General features: G+C 42.1%; 1 protein-coding gene across 2 annotated transcripts in view; it reads right to left on the bottom strand.

Annotated features, from left to right (window-relative positions):
• The window catches only part of sv2a (synaptic vesicle glycoprotein 2A), a 52,341-nt gene extending 27,466 nt beyond the window's left edge, over positions 1-24,875 (bottom strand). Inside the window, exons 1-2 of one of the 2 annotated variants that reach the window (XM_066645007.1) lie at positions 24,712-24,875; positions 4,563-5,293 (exon numbers count right to left, since the gene is read on the bottom strand). In XM_066645007.1, the coding sequence (XP_066501104.1) occupies positions 4,563-5,160 (598 nt within the window). In that variant the 5' untranslated portion in view covers positions 5,161-5,293; positions 24,712-24,875. Of the gene's footprint in view, positions 1-4,562; positions 5,294-6,708; positions 6,733-24,711 lie in introns of those variants that run through there. The other variant, XM_066645008.1, reaches the window with a different exon arrangement.
• Positions 24,876-25,170: the final 295 nt, after the last annotated feature.

The raw sequence follows: 25,170 nt of genomic DNA on the forward strand, positions 1-25,170 counted from the left end.
ATTGACTATGGGCACCGTGCCAGTGTTTTCATATTGTTGTGTCCCTTTATGGAGCTGCCAAGGCTCCAACACGCTCTCTCCCGTCTTAACGATTACTTTCTGTGCCGTGATGACGTCTGAGGTGGTAGGTTGGTAGACACCTGCTTCAGAGTTGTTTTTAAAATCAAGAGCACTCTTACGGGTGTTGGTCCACATTTAGCCTCTAGTCTTCTGCGAAGGCTTTCCACTGGAACAAGCTTCATCCAAATCCCAGTGATAAGTGTCATTTCATCGTCGGATATCTCCGATTGGAGAACGATTGGAGGAGAACATTAAAGGCCACGTCTGTGATGTCATGTTACTGATGGGTAAAGGGGGAGTTCTGTCCAACCCAAACAGAGACAGTGAGGCTCATTATGCTCCCCCTGGACTCCCATCCTCTGACAGCTGTGACACATGAGATACCGCGCTACAGTGGCAGCGGGACATTGAAAGGGAAGGGTTTTTGTAGCTCTATCTAGACACTCTGCATATGGCCTAATTAACAGTGTATTGTATTCACCGTGAATTAAAGAGTGTTTGATAGAAGCTGCTAATAAACGGCCTCTATGGTAATGTATTCCTGCAGCAGATATTGTGTGAAATGAAGAGTGGAAGGACATGCAGCGAGGGTACTGTGTGTGCAGGGAGCGAGGAGACTTTGCAGCCAATTCCAGTACACACACACACAGAGACACACACACACGCTGACAATTCTGATTGGAGTGTGTCATGTGAGCGCTGGCACTGCAGAGCGGCAGTATGGGCGCATGTGTGTGTGTGTGAGAGAGAGGGAGGAAGAACATGTGTGTTGGGACACTAGGACCCAGGGAAAGAGTGGAGGAGCGACCAGTAAAGAAACCAAGGCAATTCAGCATGAGTCAGGACGGTTGTGTAACAGGCAGGGACCAAGGGCTCCACACACACACACACACACACACACACACACACACACAGTTCCAGTGAAAATTCTACATTGTCACATATTTGTATTCACTTTTATTTTAAATATATTCCATTCATATGATTTAAATATAATTGAATTTAATAGATTCGATATTCCAGAGTTTCCTTCCGCGTGCCAGAACAGAATCATCAGGGTTTCCCACAGTGCTTTGCGGTTAGAGCGGCCGCCTTAACAACGTCGTCCACACCCCTCCCCCACAATTCGTTTCGTGCAATTCATTCAGTTTCTTATCAAGGCTTTCGATGTGTTCGCTTGAGTCTTTCTTCTGTGTCCAGTGATCTGTAGAAAACACTCAATAATAAGAGATCCTTCTAAAGTACATTCTGTGACTGGTTTAATGCGTTATTCCTCAGTTTTCAGTCACAAACACACATTCTGAAGTATACTCCAGTGTTTAATGCGAGCTGTGTGTCCTCTCTGAGTTTCCCCGGGCTGTGTGTACCAGAGCATGTGCAGCCCATGCTCCTAAAATGTTTTGAATCATTGATTTGAATTTGTACTCGATTCATGAACCGACTCACTCAATGAGTCGACTCTACATTCAACCCATCGTTCCTCAAAGTTCCTCAAAGCATCCAAACACCACACACAGCACAATTCACAAAATATCTGTGGATTTTGAAAACACTGAACAATGGCTCGGTTCGTTTCTTGAGCTTTGATTCCCAGCAGGGGCGGTTGTCCACCTCCCCCTGGTCACAAACAAGAACCAGTGAATCACAACTCTCCCCCACCCCCACCGGCCAACAAAGGTACCACCTTGACAATCCGATTTCCTGCGGGAACCCTGATGATTCTAAGGTTTGAGATCTATAGCACTAATGTTTTGATTCTTTGTGAGGTTCAATAATAACATTACATTGTCTAACTCTATAAGGCCTTATTCACAGGAGGAAATGTGAGCACGTGAATGCAGTCATGCAGCTATAGGTATGCATGCACGTGCACAATCACACACACACACACAATGAAGCATAGCCATGGCTGAAGGAACACCCCCAACACACCAACACTGTATTATACACACTGAATGAACAGACCAGACTTCTATTCATACTCCCAGCATTAGTCCTGTTACAAATGTGTGCTGTTGTAGGGTGTTTTTCTTTTGAGAATGTGCTAAAATATCTGTGGTAATTATTGAAATTCCAGAAATATCAATTTGAGACAACTCTGTATTTTTTTCACATAAATTATGAGGAATTTTGTGAATTATTAGGGGGAAAAAATGATGTGGAGATTTTATTGTCATCGCACAGAGGCACAAGAATCAGACTCAGAATTCAACCTCAATGTGGCAGTTAAAACACACACACACACACACACACACAAACACACACACACAAACACAGCCATCTCATCCACCCCCACACTAATTTTTCCTGCTGACCCTTGGGATCAAAGTGCTAACCTTTCGGTGCCAAGCCCTCTTCCCTGATCTTACGACCACAGCTGCATCTTATTTTAGCCCTAAACGTATCCTCAAATGTGAATAGGTTTCTGACTGTGAATACGTTTCGGCTACAACTGAAACAGTCGTAGGAAGACGTCCAGAGCTTTTCTGCTGCTATAGCAACCTTATTTCTCGTGGGGATCAATAAATCTCGTAATGTGATATATTCACCATTCAGACATTCATTCCGGTCTGTGTCCTGTGAGCTGTATGTTGATGAATGGACGACAGTAGCTCTCTCACTGCATTGAGATGGGTCGACTTTTCTGTTCATTAATTATAGCTGTAGATGCGTCACGGCCCTGTGGAGCTCAGACAGCGGAGAGCAGGCCCTCACTGCGTGTCCTTCGCTCAATGATCTGACAGATGGGGTATTGGGCATGAAATGTGAACGGACATTGGCCTGCAGGAGTGGACTGTTGATTGCTGTTTGAGGCATCTGCTCACAAACGTTGGATTTCATTTATACTGTATTTCATTTACAGTGCAGGCAACACACCACACCAGCAAACTCAAATAATACACCCTTCCTGATTTAAATATGAACGAATCACTTAGGATTCCAACCGTCACAAATGATTAGCACAGCCTATAAACTGCAACTCCTGAGAATCAAAAGTTAACATTGCTTTGTAGTCCATGTATAGATCAGTTTATGCTTCTCAGAGTGGGTCACCTCACTGTAGGGGGTGGCCACGTTTATAACAGGGTTAATGCAGAATCACAGATACATCCAGGCCACTGGGCGTCAGGATGCAATACAAAAACAGGACTGTTTTCTAATTTAAAATGTATGTAAACCCTTGATCTGAGCAGGGCCACTCCCTCTCTGAGTGTTTGAACAATGCACATCAGGGTATGGAGCCCAAGTCTGGGGGCAGGGTGGTGAAAAGAGTGCAGGGAGGTGGAGGAGGGAGCGTCAATATTAGCCATCACACTCATTAGCCTTATGCTAAACATGCAGTCATTATAGGTCGTCTTGAATTTAGGCTCGGTCACAGATTCCCCAGGGGTCTCTCAGTGGTTTTCAGGGTCTTGGGGAAAGAAACCACCGTTTATGGAACAAACAACAGTTTATTAACGTTAACTAATTTAACTGGCATAACACTACCCAGATAACAGACAAATTTGGGTCAAATCTGTCTCGCTGTTGGTGCAGGCAAGTGTTGTTTGAGTCGAACGTGGGCCAACAGTCATGGGTCGGGCTTGACCCAGGTTATGGCACGTGTTGTTTGGGCTAGAGTTGGGCCATTATTGATTTTGATTTGGGCCCGGTTTGATCCACATCGCACTAGGGGTGTTACAATACACATAGTAATATTCTTTTTTTTTTCCAGACACGGTGGTTTCGATACAATACGAGCTATGAATCATTCATTCATTCATTATCTGTAAGTGCTTATCCAGTTCAGGGTCGCGGTGGGTCCAGAGTCTACCTGGAATCATTGGGCGCAAGGCGAGAACACACCCTGGAGGGGGCGCCAGTCCTTCACAGGGCAACACACACTCACACCTCACGGACACTTTTTGAGTCGCCAATCCACCTACCAACGTGTGTTTTTGGACCTTGGGAGGAAACCGGAGCACCCAGAGGAAACCCACACGGACACGGGGAGAATACAATCGAAAACATCAAGATTTTATTTTAAAAAGCATTCTGACCATATGTCAGCCCGCGTTAACGAGTTCCAGGCATCTGTTCTGAGGCATGCTGTAGTTTCATGCGACATCTAGTGGCACGGTGTGTAATAGGAATGCTGTGTTACTATGACGACGCCAGAGAAGTCACTATGTAACTTTTGTAGGAGGGTAGGGAACCGCCCCTCCTTTCCTCCACCTGCCACTTGATTTCAGGACAGTGCTGTAAAAGTGAATTACACTCTACATCTGTAAGAGGATCACAGAAGTAAAAATACCAAATCTTACCTTGTGTTCCTATAAGGACGCCAGGTGGATAGTGCTACAGAGCCAAAGAAAATGACTAATACTATATAACTTTGCTAGTTGTCAGATTAATGGTAGCTTATTATAGCACAACCAAAGCCCTTTGAATAATATTGTACTCCACTGAATCGTACCATACAAATAAGCCTACGGCCAGAAAATGGATGACAGATGACTTACCCAGCATGCCTTTGTTGGGCTCGGACAGGCACATGTCCTTCTCTGCACTGGGCAGCACAAAGCCCACCACAAAGATCTCCACGCCGTCTGCCATGAGCGCCAGCCCCAGGACAAAGTACAGAGTCCACTGGAAGCGTCCGTGGCCGCACTCCTGCAGGATGGTCTCGTACTGCTGGGCCAGCTCCTCCTGGTCCTTACGCCTCTCGCCCTCGTACTGCGCCAAGTCCCGGAACTGCGAGTGGGCCGTGCCCCCAGGCTGACCGTCAGCCTTGCCTGCCGAGTCGTTTCGCGGGATGCCCTGGTACTCGCCCTCGTAGATCTCGTCGTCCTCGTCGTGGCCCTCTGTGGAGTCGCTGTGGGCCCCTTCGTCATCGTTGGCGCGGCTGTTACTGCGGTAGTAGCTGCCGTCCTGAGCCTGGACGGGGTAATCGTCATCATCATCATCCTCCTCAAAGCGTGTGTAGGATCGTTTGGTGTACTCGTCGGCCATCTTGTCCACGTGGCGGCCCACCTTCTTGCCCGCTTGCCGCTTCACCTCTTTCGCTATGTCCTTGGCGCCTTTGATGAAGGCCGTCCGGTCTCGGTATCCCTCATCCATCGCTGCAAAGGTGTGTGGTCGGTGTTGGGACTGTGGGTGCTGGATGAAGGTCAGCAAAGGTCAGCTGCAAGGTACCAGAGCTGCAACAGTGGTGGAGATAGGGGTGGGTTAGGATGCCAAGCTCAGCAGCAGTCTGTGAATAGAGAATAAAACTTTCATGAGCAAAAATATGGGTGCCGTTGGATTCTTTGTTTCACTGAACTTACCTTTTTGGAAAAGAATAAAACATAAATAATAGCCTATGTATATGTTATATATTTTTATACATATTTAAAGAGGATATATTATAAAAACCTCAGTCTTTCCATTTTTGTGCATCTGCAGCCCACCATCATACAAAATGTAGACTAAGACCACTCACTCAGTTTGTTGTGGGCTTCCTAAGTCCTAAGTCATAAGAAAGAGAAGAAAGAAAACCAAGCAAAAACTGCTAAAAAAGCAAAGCTTCTGCTCCTTGCTCCTCATTGCTGTGCATTCATTGCTGAGTGAACAGCGAGCGGCTCAATATCATTTAAAGGAACAGGCGCTGAAACTGGTCAATTTGACCATTGCAGTTTAGAGAGGAGGTGAAGGCTACTGTGGTGTTTGATTCTTGTGGTATTTTGAACAAAACATGTCATAAATTTTGCAATAAGACCCAGAACTGTGTTCGGCTTGTGGAAAAAGGGTGTAATATGTCCCAATTAATGTTTATATTTTATAGTTTATAAGTAAAAGGTTGTAAAAATGAAAGCTAATCAGTGTGGTTATTAAAATCATAATATATAGGCATATAAGTAGAGTACTTCTAATTTTGTCCATATCAGACAACTCTTATTCTGATATACCCTGAAATAAACGTACAAGCACAGTTGTCACTTCACCCGTGTCCAAACACTTTATGATGAATGGATACGCAACCATGTCCTAAAGATAAGTGGCATGAGAGCCCTGGAGAGTGTTTCAGGACGCTCGGGCTCCCGAGACTCAGCAGGTGATCTCGGTCCCACTGTCTAAAAGCACGGAGGAGATTTTAGAGGAACATGCGGTGAATCTGACAGCTCCATCTGAACAAACACTACAAATTAAAAATGTTCCCGGAGGGGGAATGATAAAACCATCTTTTCCCGACTCCTTGTACAACCTGCTGAAATTAGTAGGGATCCAGGGCCGGTATTAATAATGTGACATAGATAATTAAGAAACACCACTGTCTCCGAGGCACTTAGGAGCTTTGAAATAGAGCTGTACAGCAGAGACCTTTCAGAGCTTGAGACGACATCACATCCGAAGCGCGCTCTATTATCACGTTATATATTTAAAAAAAAAATGATTATGCTTAATGTAGAAGCAAGGGCTAAGCGTATTTGCAATTGGGGAAGAAACTAAAACTTCCCCCGGCTTCAACAAATTAGAATTATGAGGCGTCTGCTTTGTGTCAACTTCAGAACAGAGGTCATAAACTCTATAGTAAAGAACCTATAATAAATGTCATTTTAGGAAAGTGATCTAGAGCCACTTTGTACAAAGAAATGAATATAACATAACAGTAAAGAGGATACATTTTACCCTTTTTCCAGACGTTAACCTGGTTGGTGGGGCTTGTTTCACAGTTTGTAGGTTGGTAGGAGCTTCACATCCCCAAATTAATGTGCACATGCTCTGAATAAGTGATTTTTTTCCGTAAAATGTCCACTGTCACATGCTGGTAGTTTTTTGGATTCTATTCTGAAGTCTGTTCTGTCACAAAAATGCCTTTATATTTAATGTGACACATTCAGAATTGGATCACTTTGCAGTTATTGCATTTATAGTAATTTTATGAGGTCAGCTTGGTTTCTTTGGGGTTTCCAGTCCATTTTGTGGCCCTATGTCTGATTTCTGATTAAATTCGGCTCGATTTCAAAAACAGAATTCTGTATATATCCAAACTGTTGAGTTAAATTTTAGATGACATTTGAATTGTAGAATACCAGTCATATCGGTTGGGCATAGACCTGCTGAGGCCAAATCCAAATATTATATTAGGGACGCACAGATATTTAATGATTTGGGCCGATACGATAACCGATTATTAACACCTTGGAGTAGCCCAGTGGTTCCCAAAGTGGGGGAGCTATTGCAGGAGGTGTGTGGGACGACAAATGAGCTACGCATGTTTGAGCACTGCTAGCAAAAGTTGGACAAGCTTGCGGAAGCTAAACATGCAGCAGATGATGAGTTTTCTCAAGACACAAGTTCCAAAGGGAAAACAAGGAAATATGACGAGGCATAACTGAACGCAACCTCATACCAGTCACTGAAGAGATGTGGGGATTAAATATGTCATTTTTACAGAGCAATTGTGCAGGTTTTAGGCTTTTTCTCTCAGGAAGCTGTTTTATAATTTATTTTTTGTGAAAGGAAAGCAATTAGGAGCAAATATGTTTAACGATGACTATTAAGCACAATTACTTTATTTCTGTTATTTCCAATAAGTCGTTGCAGTTTTGTATGAATGCATAAATAAATTCCAGTGAAGATTTTTTTTTTGTATTTAAACCAAAACAAATGATTTTTTATCGTGGGTTGTGGTAGGAATAGTTTGTCATTTTCAATTTTATTAAAACTTCTTATTAAACATTTATTAGATGTAGTTTATTTATACTTTTATTAAAGATTTACTGCTGGTTCCGCATGAACTGTTTCTAGAGGGGCGCTAATTAGTGCAGCACTGGGTTTGTTTTGGAGCGCGAGGGAGAAAGAGATATAAAGCGGCTCTGAGCGAGCGTTTGTAATCGCTTATCGTCGTGTTTCAATAAATTCAGACACTGAATGACTCTGTATCTATTTTCATGTGATTTATATACGAAGGGCTCCTGCACTGTGGTGGTTAAGAGTATCTTTTTGTTGTTTAACCTAGGGTGACCCGATCTGAGATGGTGAAAAAGAGGACACGTCTCCGGGGGGCAGCCCCTCGCTGCCGTTGTATGCTTAGCTGAACCTGTGTGTGCTTTTAGGTCCTTTACACCGTTTTTGCTACACAAAACATGGGAATTTCTTTTTTAATTCATCCGAGAACTTACATTTACGTTTCGGCATAGCTGCTCGAGATGAGGGTGGGTACATGAGCTTTGCCTGAGGTAAAAAAAAAAAAAAAAAAAAGGACTACTGACGTGCAGACTGACCCATTAGATGTTTACAGAGAAGGTTATCGACCAATAACGGTAGCTCTACAGTTAGACCGTCCAATCAGAAGATTTTAGGCTACTTCACCACGCCCCCTTCTCACTCAAGCGAACCAATCGGAGTAGGGGAGGGCGGGACTAGTTTGTGAACGAAACTTCTCGAAGTTCTATGTAAGCTCTAGAAAAACAAACTCCCGGACGTTTGTGAAATTCCGCCCGGACATTTTTTTAAAGTCTAAAAAAGAGGACATGTCCGGGTAAAAGAGGACGTCTGGTCACCCCATTTAACCTGCTGTGTGTGTGTGTGTGTGTGTGCGTGTACTGAGCATCGCTCATATTTTAAATTAGTTTTCACCACGGAGAAATTGTTTTCTGCAGAAACTAAAAAACGTCCACACAGAAGACATAGTTGTATAGTTGTGTATTTACAGGCATCAGTTATTGGTGTAATATCGGCTAAAATTCCAATATCAGACCGATAACAACTAAACAAACCCACATATCGGCCGCTGATATACTGTGCATCACCAGAGTCTGAAAAATATTGTGATCTTTTACGATGAATATTTTTGTTTATATCGCCCACTCCTATTAAACACTATTAAATTGATTAGTCATTTTACCAAGCTTCTGGATAAGACACAATAAATATAAATTAGTTATTATTCATGACAGCCCCACACTATTTAGCTGCAAATTATTTCTAAGCAAGGCAATCTTTTTTCTGTCTGTCTACTGTTGTTGTCCTCCTCTCTCTCTCTTCTGATCTGGGGGTAATTGCTTTGCTGGATGCCCTCGTTGTGTTTCTTGCCTCAAATAGGCCTCATCAGCTGAGCTAAGCAGCCTGGGTGGTCTCCTCTCACCTCTCTGACCATTCTGTGTCCCTGGAGATAACGAGGCGGTCAGAGCATCAGCTCGTCTCTGAGGAAAAAACACACACACGCTCTCTGCCAGAACGCTGCTCATTTCAGCATCAGTTTGAGCAGCAAACGTTGAGATAGCTTTCACTGTTTCTCTGCTTCTGTTATTTTACTGATAACTGAGCAAACAGTGTTCAATGATCAAAGCACTGTCAAGTGTTTTATGGCCTGATCCAGAGTTTTACTGCGGCAGGTTTTTCCAGAACGGGAGAAGGCAGCTGCCCAGGGCCTGAACTCCCTATAAGGTGGAACTGTTATATCAGTGTGTGTGTGTGTGGCACAGCGTGACATCATCTGTGTATGTAATTGACCCTGTGGAGAAATGTCCCAGTTGGCAGCAGCCACGTAAGGCCAGCCCTTATGGTGTCATCCGACATAGTGCTTCAGCATCTTACGCCAACCTACACTTCAAACACTAATCCATTAATCAAGCTGAGGGAACATCGTAAGCAAAGTATCATTTGTTCTGTGCATATGAATGTGGAGCCAACCAACCCACAATCTGTATAACAAGACCACCCAGACATTTTTATGGGCTGCTTCAATTCAAAAAGCATGGGGTGAAACAACAGACTGAGCTTTTGCTTTGCTTCCGACATCAAGTGGAGGGACTTCAGTATTGAACTCTCCCATTGTCTGACTTTCCAGCCCAGGGCTGGACGATACACACACAAAATGTATATCACAATATATTTCTAAATTGCGGTTGATATGATCTCATTCTGATATCGATATAAACAACATAAAAGCCACAGAAAAACTGCCAAAAATAAACAAGAAACATCACCATCTTGGCTTTGTCAATGTTAATATTTTTAAAGTAACTTTAAAATTGAGGGCAGTGAACTGGGCAGCACCCTGTAATGACCGTCAGTCAGTGACAGATGCTGTAAATAATGTATATTGAAATACTGAAAATGAGTTTTAAAATCATATTGTTATTGAAACATTTTATATTGTGATATATATTGAAATTTAATTATTGTCCAGCCCTACTCCAGCCACTGTGGCCAACGTGTTTATGATTGAGTGCAAGCAGAATGCAAGTGGAGGAACGAGAGAACCAGGAAAAAAAAACGCAAAAATGAAAGCGGGTAACAGAAGAAAACGTTTTCGTAAAAAAAAAAAAAAAGAAAGAAAAAAAATGATGAGAAATAAGTTTGATGGTGAGCTCTTTGTGGCTCATTCTCATTTGAAAGAACAGGGTTGTTTAGACATAGGGAAAATGATGCTGTGGTGTCTGATCATTGTGGTATTTTGACCACAGTTCGTCAGACATTTCAATAAAAGCCCAGAGAAATGTTATAGGAAATTAGACAGGACGACAGAAAAATGAATCCATCTCAAAGGAGATACACCGATCTGATACCCAGTTGTGTCCAAGGTGATACTAGAAAATAGTTCTAGATTGAATACTTGAAGAGAAGAAGAAATCCCACCTTATTCTTTAACAACAAATGTAGCCTGAAATACAGGGGTTAGACAATGAAACTGAAACACCTGTCATTGTAGTGTGGGAGGTTTCATGGCTAAATTGGAGCAGCCTGGTGGCCAATCTTCATTAACTGTACACTGCACCAGTAAGACCATGTGCATCCAATGGTTCAAACATTGTGTCCTGAAGGCGGTGCCGTGTATCAGGACGACAATGCACCAATACACACAGCAAGACTGGTGAAAGACTGGTTTGATGAACATGAAAGTGAAGTTGAACATCTCCCATGGCCTGCAGAGTCACCAGATCTAAATATTATTGAGACACTTTGGGGTGTTTTGGAGGAGCGAGTCAGGAAACGTTTTCCTCCACCAGCATCACGTAGAGACCTGGCCACTATCCTGCAAGAAGAATGGCTTCAGATCCCTCTGACCACTGTGCAGGACTTGTATGTCATTCCCAAGACGAATTGACGCTGTATTGGCCGCAAAAGGAGGCCCTACACCAGACTAATAAATTATTGTGGTCTAAAACCAGGTGTTTCACTTTCATTGTCCAACCCCTGTAGCATAGTTTCTTTTTATCACACATTACATTGGGCAACGTTACGTTAGTCTCTATTCGCTGTTCCCAATGTCCAGGTCAACAATGTCAGCTTGGGCTACCATTTGCTCTCCCCACTCCAGCCATATTCAGGCTCATCAACATAAGAGTCTTTGTGCAAATAAAGCCTAAAGCTCATATTAAACAGCCTAACACGCTAAAACAACACACCACAAAGTGAGGTGACGCCACAGTTCATTTTGTGAGCTTTGTCCCTGAAATTAGAGCACCTCTGCTCAAACTGGTTAAACTGTGTATACTCTTTGCCCTTAGTTAGCGAGCTAGTTAGCAGGTTAGCGAGCATAGGTAGCAAGCGAAGCCACGATGTGAGCCAAAGCACAGCCTGGAGAGAGGGATATTAAAGCAGGGGTAGGAAGCGGATTTTGTTAATGACAACAATATCCGCTTGTTAAGTGTGATGACATGTGACGTTTTGCCATTTCCGGGTCCATTTGTGCCTTTGGTCCCATCTCATACATTCATATGGCATGTGTTTATGGTTTGAATAAAGATGAATATCTCAATCAATTACGTTATCTTGGTTCAGGCGTTCATTAATAGGAATAAAATGAAGCCAACGTGTCTTTGGCAGATCTGCCGTGTCGATTGACTGTGTACTCCTCCTCTGGGAAAAAGAGCTGCTGCATCTCTGTCTCTGGGAGCCAAGGAACCACGGCGCGAGAGCTGTGTCTCCCGTAGCTCCGTCTCTGGAAGTACAGAGAGCTGCGAAGAGAGGCGTCTCCTGCTCACAGTCAACCCCGGTGCTCTAACAAGTTGTACTATCGATTATCTACTAAAACATACCTAAGACATTGGCTAGATTTGGTGCCTGTCTTTTTTTCCTTCATAATAGTTCACTAAAACGTCTGAAATGTCACTAATTCTAGCAGCAAAATCACTAAGTTGGTCATAATGAGCAGTGGTTTGGACCCAGAAATGATGTTTCACAACGTCAATACATCACGACTTAACAAGAGGATACACCACCTCAGAATATTGAAAAATTCACCGAATGTCCCGGCCGAAGCTCAGAAGCCCTAAAAATGGTATTTGGGACAGCCCTAAAAAATATAATAGGAATTATTACTCCACAAAACAGCGTGAGGCTTTGGCAAGTATGACTTTTTGAAAAATGTGCTTTGCAATATCAAATGAATAAATGAATCTTTCAATAAATCTTCAGTTCGGTAGTCTGTTCTAACCTTGGTGATTCTTAACTTGCTGTGAGCATTTTTATTAATGGCTGCCGGGGTTCATCTACTGGGACGAGCCTGCTGGAGAGCATCCTGAGGAGCTTTAAACTCTGCAGTGCTTCAGGGTGAAGTAGCACATCATTAATATTCAGGCCAAGTGATTAGCACATTAGCCCCTTGCACACTGAGATGATTTACTATTTGGTTAGTGGCCTGGACTCTGGACATACAAGCGTGACTTTATCATTCATACACGGGTCAAATAAAGTAAAACAAAACAACATAGCTAGGGTCAACACTCTTCTAGATCTTGTAGACACGTCTCCGGGGGACGGACGGGGATGGACGACTACTGACGTGCAGACTGACCTATTAAACGTTTACAAAGAAGGTTATCGACCAATAACGGTAGCTCTACAGTCAGACCGTCCAATCAGAAGATTTTAGGCTACTTCACCACGCCCCCTTCTCACTCAAGCGAACCAATCGGAGTAGGGGAGGGCGGGACTAGTTTGTGAACGAAACTTCTCGAAGTTCTATGTAAACTCTAGAAAAACAAAGACGTTTGTGAAATTCCGCCTGGACATTTGTTAAGTCTAAAAAAGAGGACATGTCCGGGTAAAAGAGGACGTCTAGTCACCCTACTCTGTAAACACAAATGCTCAGTCTGTATTATCTCCAATGTAAAGTATGAAATGCATTAAGGTGCTCCAAAGCAGCTGGGCATGAGCAAAGTAACAGAAGTCAGCAGAACCGCATTCTCTGGAGTCATAGCACTTTTCAGTACCTCTGGTTTGAGTTGGAAAGGTGTGTGATCTCGCTAAGGTGTTTGTGGTTAAAGGCCATCAAAAACCTCACAGAAATGTAAAGCCTTCCCTAAAGAGTAGAAGCTGTTACTGCAGCAAAGAGAAATGAATGCTCCTTACTTCAGTTGGATGCTAAACGCTGAATGGTATCCTTAACCATATGGACATAAATCTTAGCATAATATGTTAAAGCAAAACTGTATTCGCAGCACTTAGCAAATCACAAACCGAAAAACAAATCTCTTCCTCCGTAGCCAACAGCCGCGGGACAAATAATGAGCCAGTTAAAGCTTTTAATAATGAATATGTGAAATCAATAGCTCAGTGTAGCCGGTCTTAGTCTGGATATTTACGCTCTGTGCTCGGGCAGAGGGCATTCAGGGAGAGAATCTTGTTGATGGAATAATTTATTCATCAGTCCACTCGCTTTTTTTTTCCGTTACATAACTCCAACACACACCAGAGTACGGACGTAATGCCCTGCTCTCTACACACTCAAACCAATCAGGTTTCTGTTTATTTTCCACCCTGTGATTACCTGCTGGTCAGGAGAGACTGGTCAATCAGTAACCTCGTTACCATCTTCAATCATAACAGAATAATCACCTACCTGTAAAAATCACTATATAATCTTCACTTTCTCAGCTGTGATTAGACAAGAAAGAAGAAAAACTAAATCAAATAAAGAGGCGAGCCGGTGTTTTCGGAACATTGGCCCCCACAGAGCCCCGACCTCAACATCACTGAATGTGTTTGAATGTCTTGGAGGATGAAAAGCAGAAAAGGGAAGCAACTGAAAACAAGAGACATGATACCGAAAAATCCAGTGTTTAACCTTGTGTCTTTGTATTGTTGTGTATTCATTAATGACATCATGAGTGAAATAAGAAGGCAGCATCATGACTGTGCATTTCTAGGTTGGGGCTTTTGGAGGTAAGCTGGAACTGCAAGCGAGTGGTGAAAGGATGGAAGGAGACAGTGGCGGTGACTAGCTGCATTTATAAATCCCCATCAACTAAATGAAGGTGAACTTGTAGAGTTACAGATGACCCACTTTTAAAACAAGAAGTATATGAGGATATTTGCTTGGATATAACTGTCATTCTGAGGAGCTGGGGTGATTCGTAGGGGTTTAATCACTGAACAACGTATTTCTGTTTTTGCATTATGTTCTTTTTTTGTGTTGGGTTTATCAAGTAATTGGAGTATTCCTAAAAGTCAAGCTAAAATCAAAATGGAACATCTTTATCTTTATCGTTCATTTGAAGTTAAACCAAAAATGAAAGAGAAAAAAAAGTAATACTAATAAAAAAAATACAAAATCACAACAACCTCAACAAACCTCATATATTTAAATAGATCTACGTAAGAAGAACTGAAAGGAGCCTCAGGGTCTGATAACATAGTCTTTCAAAAGGCAGTTATTTAAGATGTTCCCAGCAGGAAGAGACTGGTTTTAATACTACATCGGTTCTTTAGCTGAAAACTCCCCAGGCTACTGCATTAAAACCACAGCCCATTACATCCAACATCCTTCAATCAGCGAGAAAGAAAACAGAGACAATGGACAGACTCCACTTCACCTTGGCAAATCCTTTCTGTATTTTCCAAGCTCTTTATAGGGTCTAAAAAAAAAAAAAGACCCTCACCATTTCTTATTCTGGGCTTATCTTACCTAATTTCTGATTCTGAAGACACTCTTCTTTGCTTTGTGGTGCAAGAGTGTACATTTATTCCTGCATCAAAATAATAAAGAAATCTGTTCAAAAAAAAAATAATAATAATAATTATATATATATAGGGTGGCACGGTAGCGCAGCAGAAAGTGTCACAGTCACTCAGCTCCAGGGACCTGGAGGTTGTGGGTTCCATTCCCGCTCTGGGTGACTTTCTGTGAACAGTGTGGTGTGTTCTCCTTGTGTCTGCGTGGGTTTCCTCCGGGTGACTGTCTATGAGGAGTGTGGTGTGTTCTCCCTGTGTCTGCGTGGGTTTCCTCCAGGTGACTGTCTGTGAGGAGTGTGGTGTGTTCTCCCTGTGTCTGCGTGGGTTTCCTCCGGGTGACTGTCTGTGAGGAGTGTGGTGTGTTCTCCCTGTGTCCGTGTGGGTTTCTTCCCACAGTCCAAAAACACACGTTGGCAGGTGGATTGGCGACTCAAAAGTGACCGTAGGTGTGTGTTGCCCTGTGAAGGACTGGCGCCCCCTCCAGGGTGTATTCCTGCCTTGCGCCCAATGATTCCAGGTAAGCTCTGGACCCATCGTGACCCTGAACTGGATAAGCGCTTACAGATAATGGATGGATGGATGGATAATCAATGCAAAAATATGTTGAAAAAAAATCATTTACTAGCCTCCCACAGTGGCACCAAAGCCTTGAGAGTTACATTTCATTGTTTAAAGAAAGGATGCCAACTGACCTTTTCCAGGGGTCTCTTCATTTCTTAGCCATTTTATTATCTGCTAATGTTAACAGCATTCGATTTGTGTTTACGTCCTTCATTAACATCCATTACAACACTAAAATGTCAACAGGAGTTTAAATTTATGGCCCATTTGCAAAATGGAGATTTTTTGTTTGTAGGAGGGCCCTCCAATCGACCGCCCTCAATGACACGCAATGTCAAGCCATTCAGCTGATCAATAAACCCTGAGCTTTATTGACCAAGCTATGGCTAGCTTTAATGAGGCTTTGGACATGTTAGAGGTCTATTAAGACAAAACCTTAAACATATTTTGCTCTGAAAAGCCCTCTCTAACATATCCTCAGGCACTTAGATCTTTATCTTCAGGTCTGTTCCTCCTTAGATTAGCGCGAGATGACTGTGCGGAGGCAGAGGAGTGTATATTAGTGGTAAACAGCTTTGAATTTGCAGAGGCTCTCCTTGCTAACGACTCAGCAGGGAGTAGTACCCTTCCTCCGGGTGAAACGCTTACATTTCAATTAGACTTGCTCCAACACATACACCAGTGCAGGTAAAACCAAAAAAACCAGTAGGCACATACACTCTTCAGTGTCTCTGCACTGCTCTGCCATTACTTCCTCGAAAAGGGCCTTGCGTTCACGACCTGTCGGAAACAGATAGAGCCTGGAGAGAGATGTTTATCTGGTACAAATGCGGTAATCTTGTTAAAAATACCATTGTGTACAGTCTGATCTCTTTAGAACCACTGCAGGACTGAGCCACCTTTCCAGCACAGGCTCCATTTCATGAGCCAGGAACCCTTAAACTGAGGAAGCCCTGGTCCCGTGGTCATTTAAATTCTTACTCCAGCTGCCCATCATCATCACCCATGCGTCTCTTCTCTAGGAGGGTTTATATTAAATTAACCAAAAAATTCAAAACATTAAAACAAAAGACGTCAGTCTCCGCTCCTTCTGACGTGCTACTGGATGTTCAATCCTCCAGGAGTTGCTGATCACTTCGGTGTGATCAAACCTGAAAGTACAGGCTTTGAGCTCTATGTTTGTTTCTGTTTTATGAGTATAGCCGGGGATACGATAATTCAAATATAATTTGCAACATCATGCTCCCACGTGAGTAAAAAGTGTGCAAAATCAGATGTGACAGGCGTTGCATTTATTTAATATCTTTGTCATTTTTTGTCTTATAAAGAAATAGAATAAAAATGGTTGGAATCTACAAGCTATTTCAACTATGTGGTGGGGGAGAGGCAAACTTCCTGGAAGAGAGAGAGCAGAAAAAAACAACAACAGAAAAATATAATGGTAAACATTGTTTACTGAGGCATTATAAAGGCAAAATCAGAAGTATAAATAAATAAATAGCCAAAATAAGCCAAGGCTCCTAAGGGTTAAATCCCATCTGTTATTTTTCAAAATTATCACAACACTCTGGTGCAATGGGAACATGTACATAGTGCTGAGCTTGTGATATAAATTTCATCTTTGGCTACACACAACATGCAGCTGCAGATCTGGGTTTCAAATAGAGCAGCACACATCTGAGACATGCCTCAAAGTTGCACGTATGGTTAAGGTTCAGGTTTTAATTTCATGCTTACGGACGATAATTCTGGAACTCCATGGCACAAGGTGCTAGCAGCAGGATCTCTGGAACCTTTAACAAAATCACACCCAACTTCCAGTTTTCAAGAACTAAGAACTGCACAACCATCCAGCCTTTGTCTAGGAATGAGAAGCCAATGAGCTGCGTGAACCATTGAATTGACACGCAGACATAAGTGAAAACAGATGCAGATGAGGGTCCAAGTGCCGGCGACAGACAACATCTCCTCCACACCTCATCAGAAGTGACTTGATTGTGAATCCGCTATCGTGCAAGTGCCTCATCTCTTGTTTAGCAGATAATGAAAGACCTAATTATGTAATTGAATTTTTTGAATCCGCGTAGATGGTGCCAGAGGGAGTGTGGCTCTTCCCTCATTCAGAGACTACAGCAGAGCAGCTCAGCCACACCAGGACGAAAAGGGGGACAGCAATCAGTCGTCACTGCGCCAAAGTCTGACTGCATCAGTCAGCTACTGCCACTGCTGACAAATCCTAGCAGAGCCCACCCAAGCCCTCGGAGACGAAAGCATTACGAATGTAAATCTCTTTCGTAGTTATTCAGTTTGTTTTTGTTTTATTTTTAGGAAATGTATCGAAGCATAATGGAATGTACATTTTCCCAATGCAGACGCAGGAAGATTTCGCTACTTGCTTTAACAGTGGAATTAATAAAAAATCAATAAATTAAAAAAACGTTTCTCTGGTCTCCAGATGGAAGGGGTGTTCCAGAAAAGGACATTTGATCACGTTAATTCAAGGTCAGGACTGCCCAATAGGGGACAAGTTATTACATTTGTCCTGCACTTGCCCAATTGGGTAACCTCAACCTACGTGCCGTGAAGCACCCTCTAGGTGTCCGCTGGTCCATCCTCAGGACCTCTGGTAAAATTCTTTTGACACCTGCTGGCAGAAAAAGAGAATCAAGGGAGGTTGGCGCTTATGGGTAGAAGCGGAATAGAAGTAGGACATCATAGCGATGAAATGACAGGCACTAGTTGCTCCTAGTTTTTTTTTCATTGTTCAGGCCCTAATTCTCATGTTTTCAGTGTCAGCACTTGAGAAATAAAAGACAAAAAGCATTTTGCGTAAGTTGAGTTGAGCTGTTAGGCTTTCTAGTTATAAAGGTGGGCAGTGAGATGGAACAGGTTGAGAACATCACTCTAATGTGTAAATCTAGCCTAAGGCATTCTCAGAAGAGCAAGAGCTGTTACTGCAGCAAAGAGAAAACAAACTCTCCTCATAAACATCGAATGAAAAGATGTCCACTTGTCCAATTCTTTGGTCATACAGGGTAAACCATAGAGCAGTTTCCATCAAGGCTAGTCCAGCTGTCAAGTCCGGTAATCCAGAGAGATCAGTGAGGTTAAGCCTGTAAATAAAATCATATGGCCTTTGTTGTTTTTTCAGCTGCTTGATATTGTGTTTGCTATGAAGTGGCTAATCGTGACGATAATCCATTTGGCAGAGATTTGGGATTTAGAGATTTAGAGAGACTGTCCTTTGCTGGGTTTATTCAAAAGGTAGCAGACGGCCATTCACTGGAATGAATATTTCCTGCACCATATTTTCAGGTGTGGGTGGATGATTCGCATCAAGTGACTGCCAGAAAGAATCGCCGAGAGCCATAGGCTTAGAGAGAGAGAGAGAGAGAGAGAGAGAGAGAGAGAGAGAGAGATTTTTTTAGAAGAAAGTAGAAAATGAATGATCATGTCAAGGCTCATCTAGAGTTGTGCTCCCATAAAGCAGCATCTCATTAGCAGCCCTGATGAGTCACATTATCCCCCTCCAAATGCTATCACCACCCACCATCGCCCCCGTGTCAACACACACATGCAGACACACACACACACACAACATCTGATGCCCACCTTCCATCCGACAGCCCTGCCCCTCCTGCTCCTTTGCCTTCGAGCAAATCACATGCTCAGTCTAGATAAACCTATCAAGGTGCAATGTTAGAACAAAAGCACCGAGGTGAGTCTAAAGTGTTTTTGCACTGAAAGTTTTCAACATTCCACAAAACCATAAATAAAACTGTGATTCTGTCTTGAGTGACAGGGTGAGTGTGACACCCTGCGACAGACAAGTGCCCTGTTCAGGGTGTGTTCCTGACCAGCACCCAATGATCCTGGATCAGATCAGGACCCGCCAGGACCCTGAAGCAGTTACAGATAATAAATTAAGAAATGAAATAATTGATATTGACAATAACAGCAACATTACCATTAATTGTAGTCCAACAAAACATCTTTTCAAATATTCACATCATTTCTTTTCACTGAACTCTGATTTGGAATTTTTTTTTGCACATCCTTAGGAGAAAGGGAGTGTTGGTGCTCAGCAGCAGCACTGGCCTCATGCAGAGAAAGAGCAAAGGGTCTGCACTCTCTGCTGCTGGGCTGTCAGCAGAACTAATCTACGCTATGACTCAACAGTGATGAGGAGAGTCACTGCAAAAAGCCACTGAGAAAATGCAGTGTTTTTGTGTGGGTCTCAAATCCGTCTATGGCTGCTTTTCTGCTCTTGTGAAAAAATGCAGCTTTGTCTCAGCAGGACTTAAGTGTCCTTCAAGGCAGAGAAGGTCCAACAGCACAATCAAAAACAGATTCTTTTCTTCAAAATCAAGTAGCAAATCTTCCTAATTTAAAGCAATATGTAACTGAGACCCTGTTGAAGGTTAAATATATTCCAAATGATGTGGGTATTTGATCACATTTATCTAATGTATATGTGTTTCTAATTATTCGTGGCTGTTCTTAATTTATCTAACAATAGCTTAACTGCAAAAAACAGCTTTAGCTTTCAATGGCAAATTAAATGTCAGTTATCTAAGCTTCTTTAGCTTCTGGTTACTAATTCGGAAACAGAATTGTTTTACTATCCATTTCAGTACTTTATGGCATCAGCCACTTTATAAAACGGGTCCAAATATATTTGTGTATTGTACACATCACATCCATACAAAGCATTTGTGTCCTTTCAGAGGACAAAATACAAATGGATGCTCTTAGCGTATTTATTTCTAAAGCCCTCCCAGCAGACAGAACGTTTGTGTTCAGTGCTCGTGTTAAAGACTGGTGGATTAACACAGCCTGGAGGCTCATGCACTGGGCTTTCTCCAAAGACTTTCATTTAGCAACCAGCCTAGACCAAATCACACCAACAGCCTCAGAGGAAAGGAGGCGCCATCTTGTTAGCAGGAAACGCTAAACACAACTGAACCTGCCTCCCTAGCTGTTTTCTCTTAATGTAATTGAACTGCTTCAGCTGACACATCTGCATCTGCTGACCTACTTGAAATCACCAGTTCTTTCTGAATCTGAGCTGACGCATAACTAAGGTTTTTTTGTTTTGTTTTGTTTTGCAGTGTCCTTACTTGGGGACATAAAGCACACCTTACACTTCTGACGCAAAGGACAGGAGACGTAAAGTACAGCTCAGGAAGCCATAGAGGAATTAATTTCAGCCACCATAGCTCAGGGAGACCTTGACAGAAAGGAAATGGCAATAGGGAGGGGAGGAAAAGGAGTGTTGAAAGATGGAGAGAAGAGAAAAGAAGAGACTAGAGCAGAAAGGATTGAGATGAAAAGGTGATAAGAGAAGATATTGAAGGAGAGGAAATGGAAAGATGAAAAGACATGGCAAGAGGGAGGGGGCAAAGATGTGTTTGTAAAGAGAAGAGAAGAGACTAAACGAGACGAACCTGGAGAAGAAAGTACTGAGAAGGTGATAAGATATTGAAATATGAAAGGAAATGGAAAGGGTGAGGGGTGAAGGAGTGTTGTAAAGAAAAGAGAAGAGAAAGACATGGGAGAGAAAAGGACAGAAATAAGAAGTGATAAGAGAAGATGTTGAAGAGATGTTGGAGGGAAGAAACGTAGAGGAAAAGATAGGGAGAAGTAAAGATCTGATTTTGGAGGTCATTTGAGACAGAGATAAACGAATGACAGGATTTGATTGAATTCTCTGATCAACAATCTGATAAACTCTCAGGTTACTTGCACACTAGACCAAAATGACCTGTATGCATTGGGCAATACTTAGATGTTACCATTACAATGAGCATCACCTGAGTCCAGTCGGAGTGAAATGAGTAGCAGAGTAGCTGTCTCCACTTTCTAAGTAGACATTCATGTCTGTGGAGAAGACAAAGCCTCTGTGAGTCACGTTAGCCATTGTAACAGATCTGCTCGTGTGCACTGTCACCATGGACACACTGCACTCCATCAGCAGCATTCACCCATGATCCACACTGCATCCATTTTACGCCCGCCACCACGACTGAGCACTCCATAAACAAGCGCTCCACAGTTGATCACTCCGCAGCATAGCACTCCCAAGATGAGCACTCCACAGACCAGCCCAGCACACTCACCATGGTCTAATGGCCCTCGTCAACATGCTAAACAGTGTCCAGAGGTACTGTACAGTTTGTGATAACGTGAGACATTTATGCATCGTGGTTGAATATGATGCAGGATAATGATGCAGGATATGATGCAGGAGCTCCATCACTTCAAAAGAACACATCGGTCCACAGCACACTCAGCTAATCAACACACAGTACTAAGAATGGTTGCCTTTGGCTCACGTGCAGCTGCCCCTGAGCATCCCATCCTATTGGTAATGCTTTACAAAAGAGAATACACAAGTTGTGCATGTCATCGCTTTCAGTACTGGATGCTGAAGTTATAAGGGGTGTTTCAGCCTGTACTGCTGTTCACAACCAATCAGAATAAGGCATATTATTTTTAAAGTTACCGGAAAAGTATCCAAAAATTAAATGATTTCAACTTTTGTAAGTGAAACACTTATTTTAAAAGGAAAAGCTATCTTTTTTTTCTGACTAAACACCACTACTGACATGATCTTTTATTGCTGACAACTACATGGCTCATTTTGTCATTTGTATCATGACTCTAAGGCAAACCAACTGCAAAGAATACAACAATGGCTAATTCATTCAACAGGTTGGAATGAGATTTTCCTGCAGATTATAGCGAAGGGAGGTTTATTGCCCATAAGAGCAGAAGACTTTCCCCTGCAGAAGAGCTCATGAATCCACTGCAGGGATTACCAAGAAGGAGAGATTATGATGCTGCTGCACCCAGTCTCCCTTGACAGCAAATACTGCAGTTTCAGGGCGTTAAATCATCTCTCTCCTCACCACCATCATATTGGAGCTATCTGGACCAGACCTTACATAGCACTGCTGTTGTAACAGAACTTCTTTAAAAGGATAACTTACAGGTGCTGGAAAAGAGTTTCTAATGTTAATATATGTTAACACAATATAATTATACATCATTAATGTGGCCCACTACTGCTCCAAGTGTCAGTGCAAAGGGCAGCGAATGCAAATAATGAAAAAAAGTAAATACAATTGATGTTCTGATTTTTCAAGTATTTTTCTGTACTTCTAAACTCAGAGTTTTCAAATAAGTTTGGATCTAAATATATTGTTAGTCGTCTCTCACAAAATAAGTCTCAATTTGTAGCATGGTATTACACAAATATTATGGCGAAATGAATGCATAAATATCCCATTTTCATTTAGTTCCAGATGAATCAGAGACAGCTGCCTGTCTCTGATAATGTAGTGGTGACATGTGATTGCCCACACTGCCTTTTCAATAGATTATATTCTTCGCATCTGCCATTCATTCTCACCTCCCCGGACCCAACTCAGTGGCAAGCCATGACTCGGCCAGTCCAGAAATAGCTCTACCCAATGGTCTGCTAGAAACTGATCATGTGACATGTGGCCCCCAACTGAGAAGAGCAATGCATCCAGAAAAGCAATTTCTACCTGTTTTCTAGCATCACTCCCTGCCCCATTACTGCTCCTCAGAGGATCCCTCTCAAGGTTACACCGCAAAGCTAACAGCAGCATGAAATAAGTGCACAGGATATAATGGCCTCAGTTAATAAAACCTCTGTAAAAGAGGCCTGGTGGGCCAGAATAATACAGACAGGTAGATGAACTTCTGATGAACCCACGGAGAACAGCTAACAGGACAAGCTCTGTTCACTTAGAGCCTATTAGATCAATGTTTGGAACCAGTGTTTAGTAGGAGCATCTGTAATTTAATTCCATTTCTGGGAAAATCTGTGTGAGATGTTCTGGATGGCTGATGAACACAGACAAAACATTAGTCCACAGATTGATTCTTTTTTTGGGGATTTTTCATCACATTAAATGCAAGAATCACAACAGAAGCTGAAGCAGAAAAGCATGCTGGTAATTTGAAACAAGTATTCAACAATGTTTCAGCACAATGTAACCAAATTGAAATATATGAATAAAAAATACGTTACATCTCATGTGCTATTGTGGCAAAGTCCATTTTACAGGGTGAGGTGACATTATCGCAAAACGTTCATTATTATACAGTATTTCATCATGAGAGTCTAATTATCACAACTACAATTACTCATGTCTATAAATATTTTAGCAAAAAAATCATGCAATTGTTAGCCCAGTCTGTCCATGGATCGTGACTGTATCCAAAGAAACCACAGTGTGTAATGTCTTTCAATTATATGGCTGACAGAAAGACATGTAGCTAGCTAATTCAACAAAGGTTATAAGAATATCATATAAAAAACAAAAACCAGCTACTCTTGCTTTTGCCTGAGAAAACCATTCCGACCACAGGTTGTCATCCTTTAGCCTTCAATTGCTGCAAGGTCATTTTAATGCCGAGCGACCTAAAGGGTGTCTTAAAACCCAATTTATACTACCTATTAAAGAAAAAAGTGAGTACATAACGTTGTTATAACCGAAAATAATCACATATATGCTATTTCACATTATCAAACATGGCAACCCACTCTAGGATCGTCAGAAGCGAAGGTGAAGGGGCGAGGCTAAGGCTAACGGTTCTCCTCACCAACTGTCGAAGAAAAAAAACGATTAATTAGAAAGAGATTTGATATTTTTCGTCAGTTTGCCTCAGAATATTGTGTTGTGGAAGTGTCCGCATAAAACCTGGTATAAAGATGGTTTTGAAGGCTTAATTATGTCGTATTTTTCATATCTACCCCTCAGAAATTAACCGAATTGATGCTGTGACCAACCGTCATTCCCAGGAAAAAAAAATGAATTGCAGAGATGCACGAGACGCGTGACTGCACTGGGTTTTTCTTAAATCATTATTTATTTATTTTTTATTATTTTTTCTGAGTGCGGATAAAAGTCTCCATACGTTTGTATAATCACGATTAATTAATTTATATGTAATTTTACTTCCTGAAAGGTGAATTTAAAAAAAAGCTAATTAGGAAAATATAATTAGAAACGTCACTTAGACGTCACGGTGAATGTGTTACTCACAGAAACGTCGGCTGATCTTAAAAATATTAATAAACATCAGATTAAAGGCGACTGAAACCAGCTAATAATTAGAATTACCCCTTACCTTTGATTAACTTGCCTCTCGGCAGCTTCCAACGTTGTTCTGTCCGTTCGGGGTAATTTATGAAGTAGAAAATGATACCATTAATATTATTTTGGTGATGATATCTTCAGTGAATCCCTGTTATAGGAGCAGTGTGTGTGTGTATATGTGTGTGTGTGTGCGTGTTTGGATGGAGGCGCTGCCTTACTACACCGCGCACTTCTTCGAGTAGATCCCCCCTCCTCTCTCCCGTAGGACTGTACCACTGCCCTGAACACGGGGGTGTCATAAATCTTGTTTGCAGTTTATTTATAATATGATTAAAAAGAAGAAAGGTTTGTGGAGCAACCGTATTAGTCCGTAGTCTTGTATGATACCTGTAAAATCTCGGTACTTAAAACATATCCAAATTTTATATCACTGATTTGTATTTTCAGCGTCGTACCCGAAGGGACAAAACCAACAGCGAGCCATTTCATA

The sequence above is a fragment of the Hoplias malabaricus genome, chromosome 1, assembly GCF_029633855.1.
Source record: "Hoplias malabaricus isolate fHopMal1 chromosome 1, fHopMal1.hap1, whole genome shotgun sequence".
Taxonomy (NCBI): Eukaryota; Metazoa; Chordata; class Actinopteri; order Characiformes; family Erythrinidae; genus Hoplias; species Hoplias malabaricus.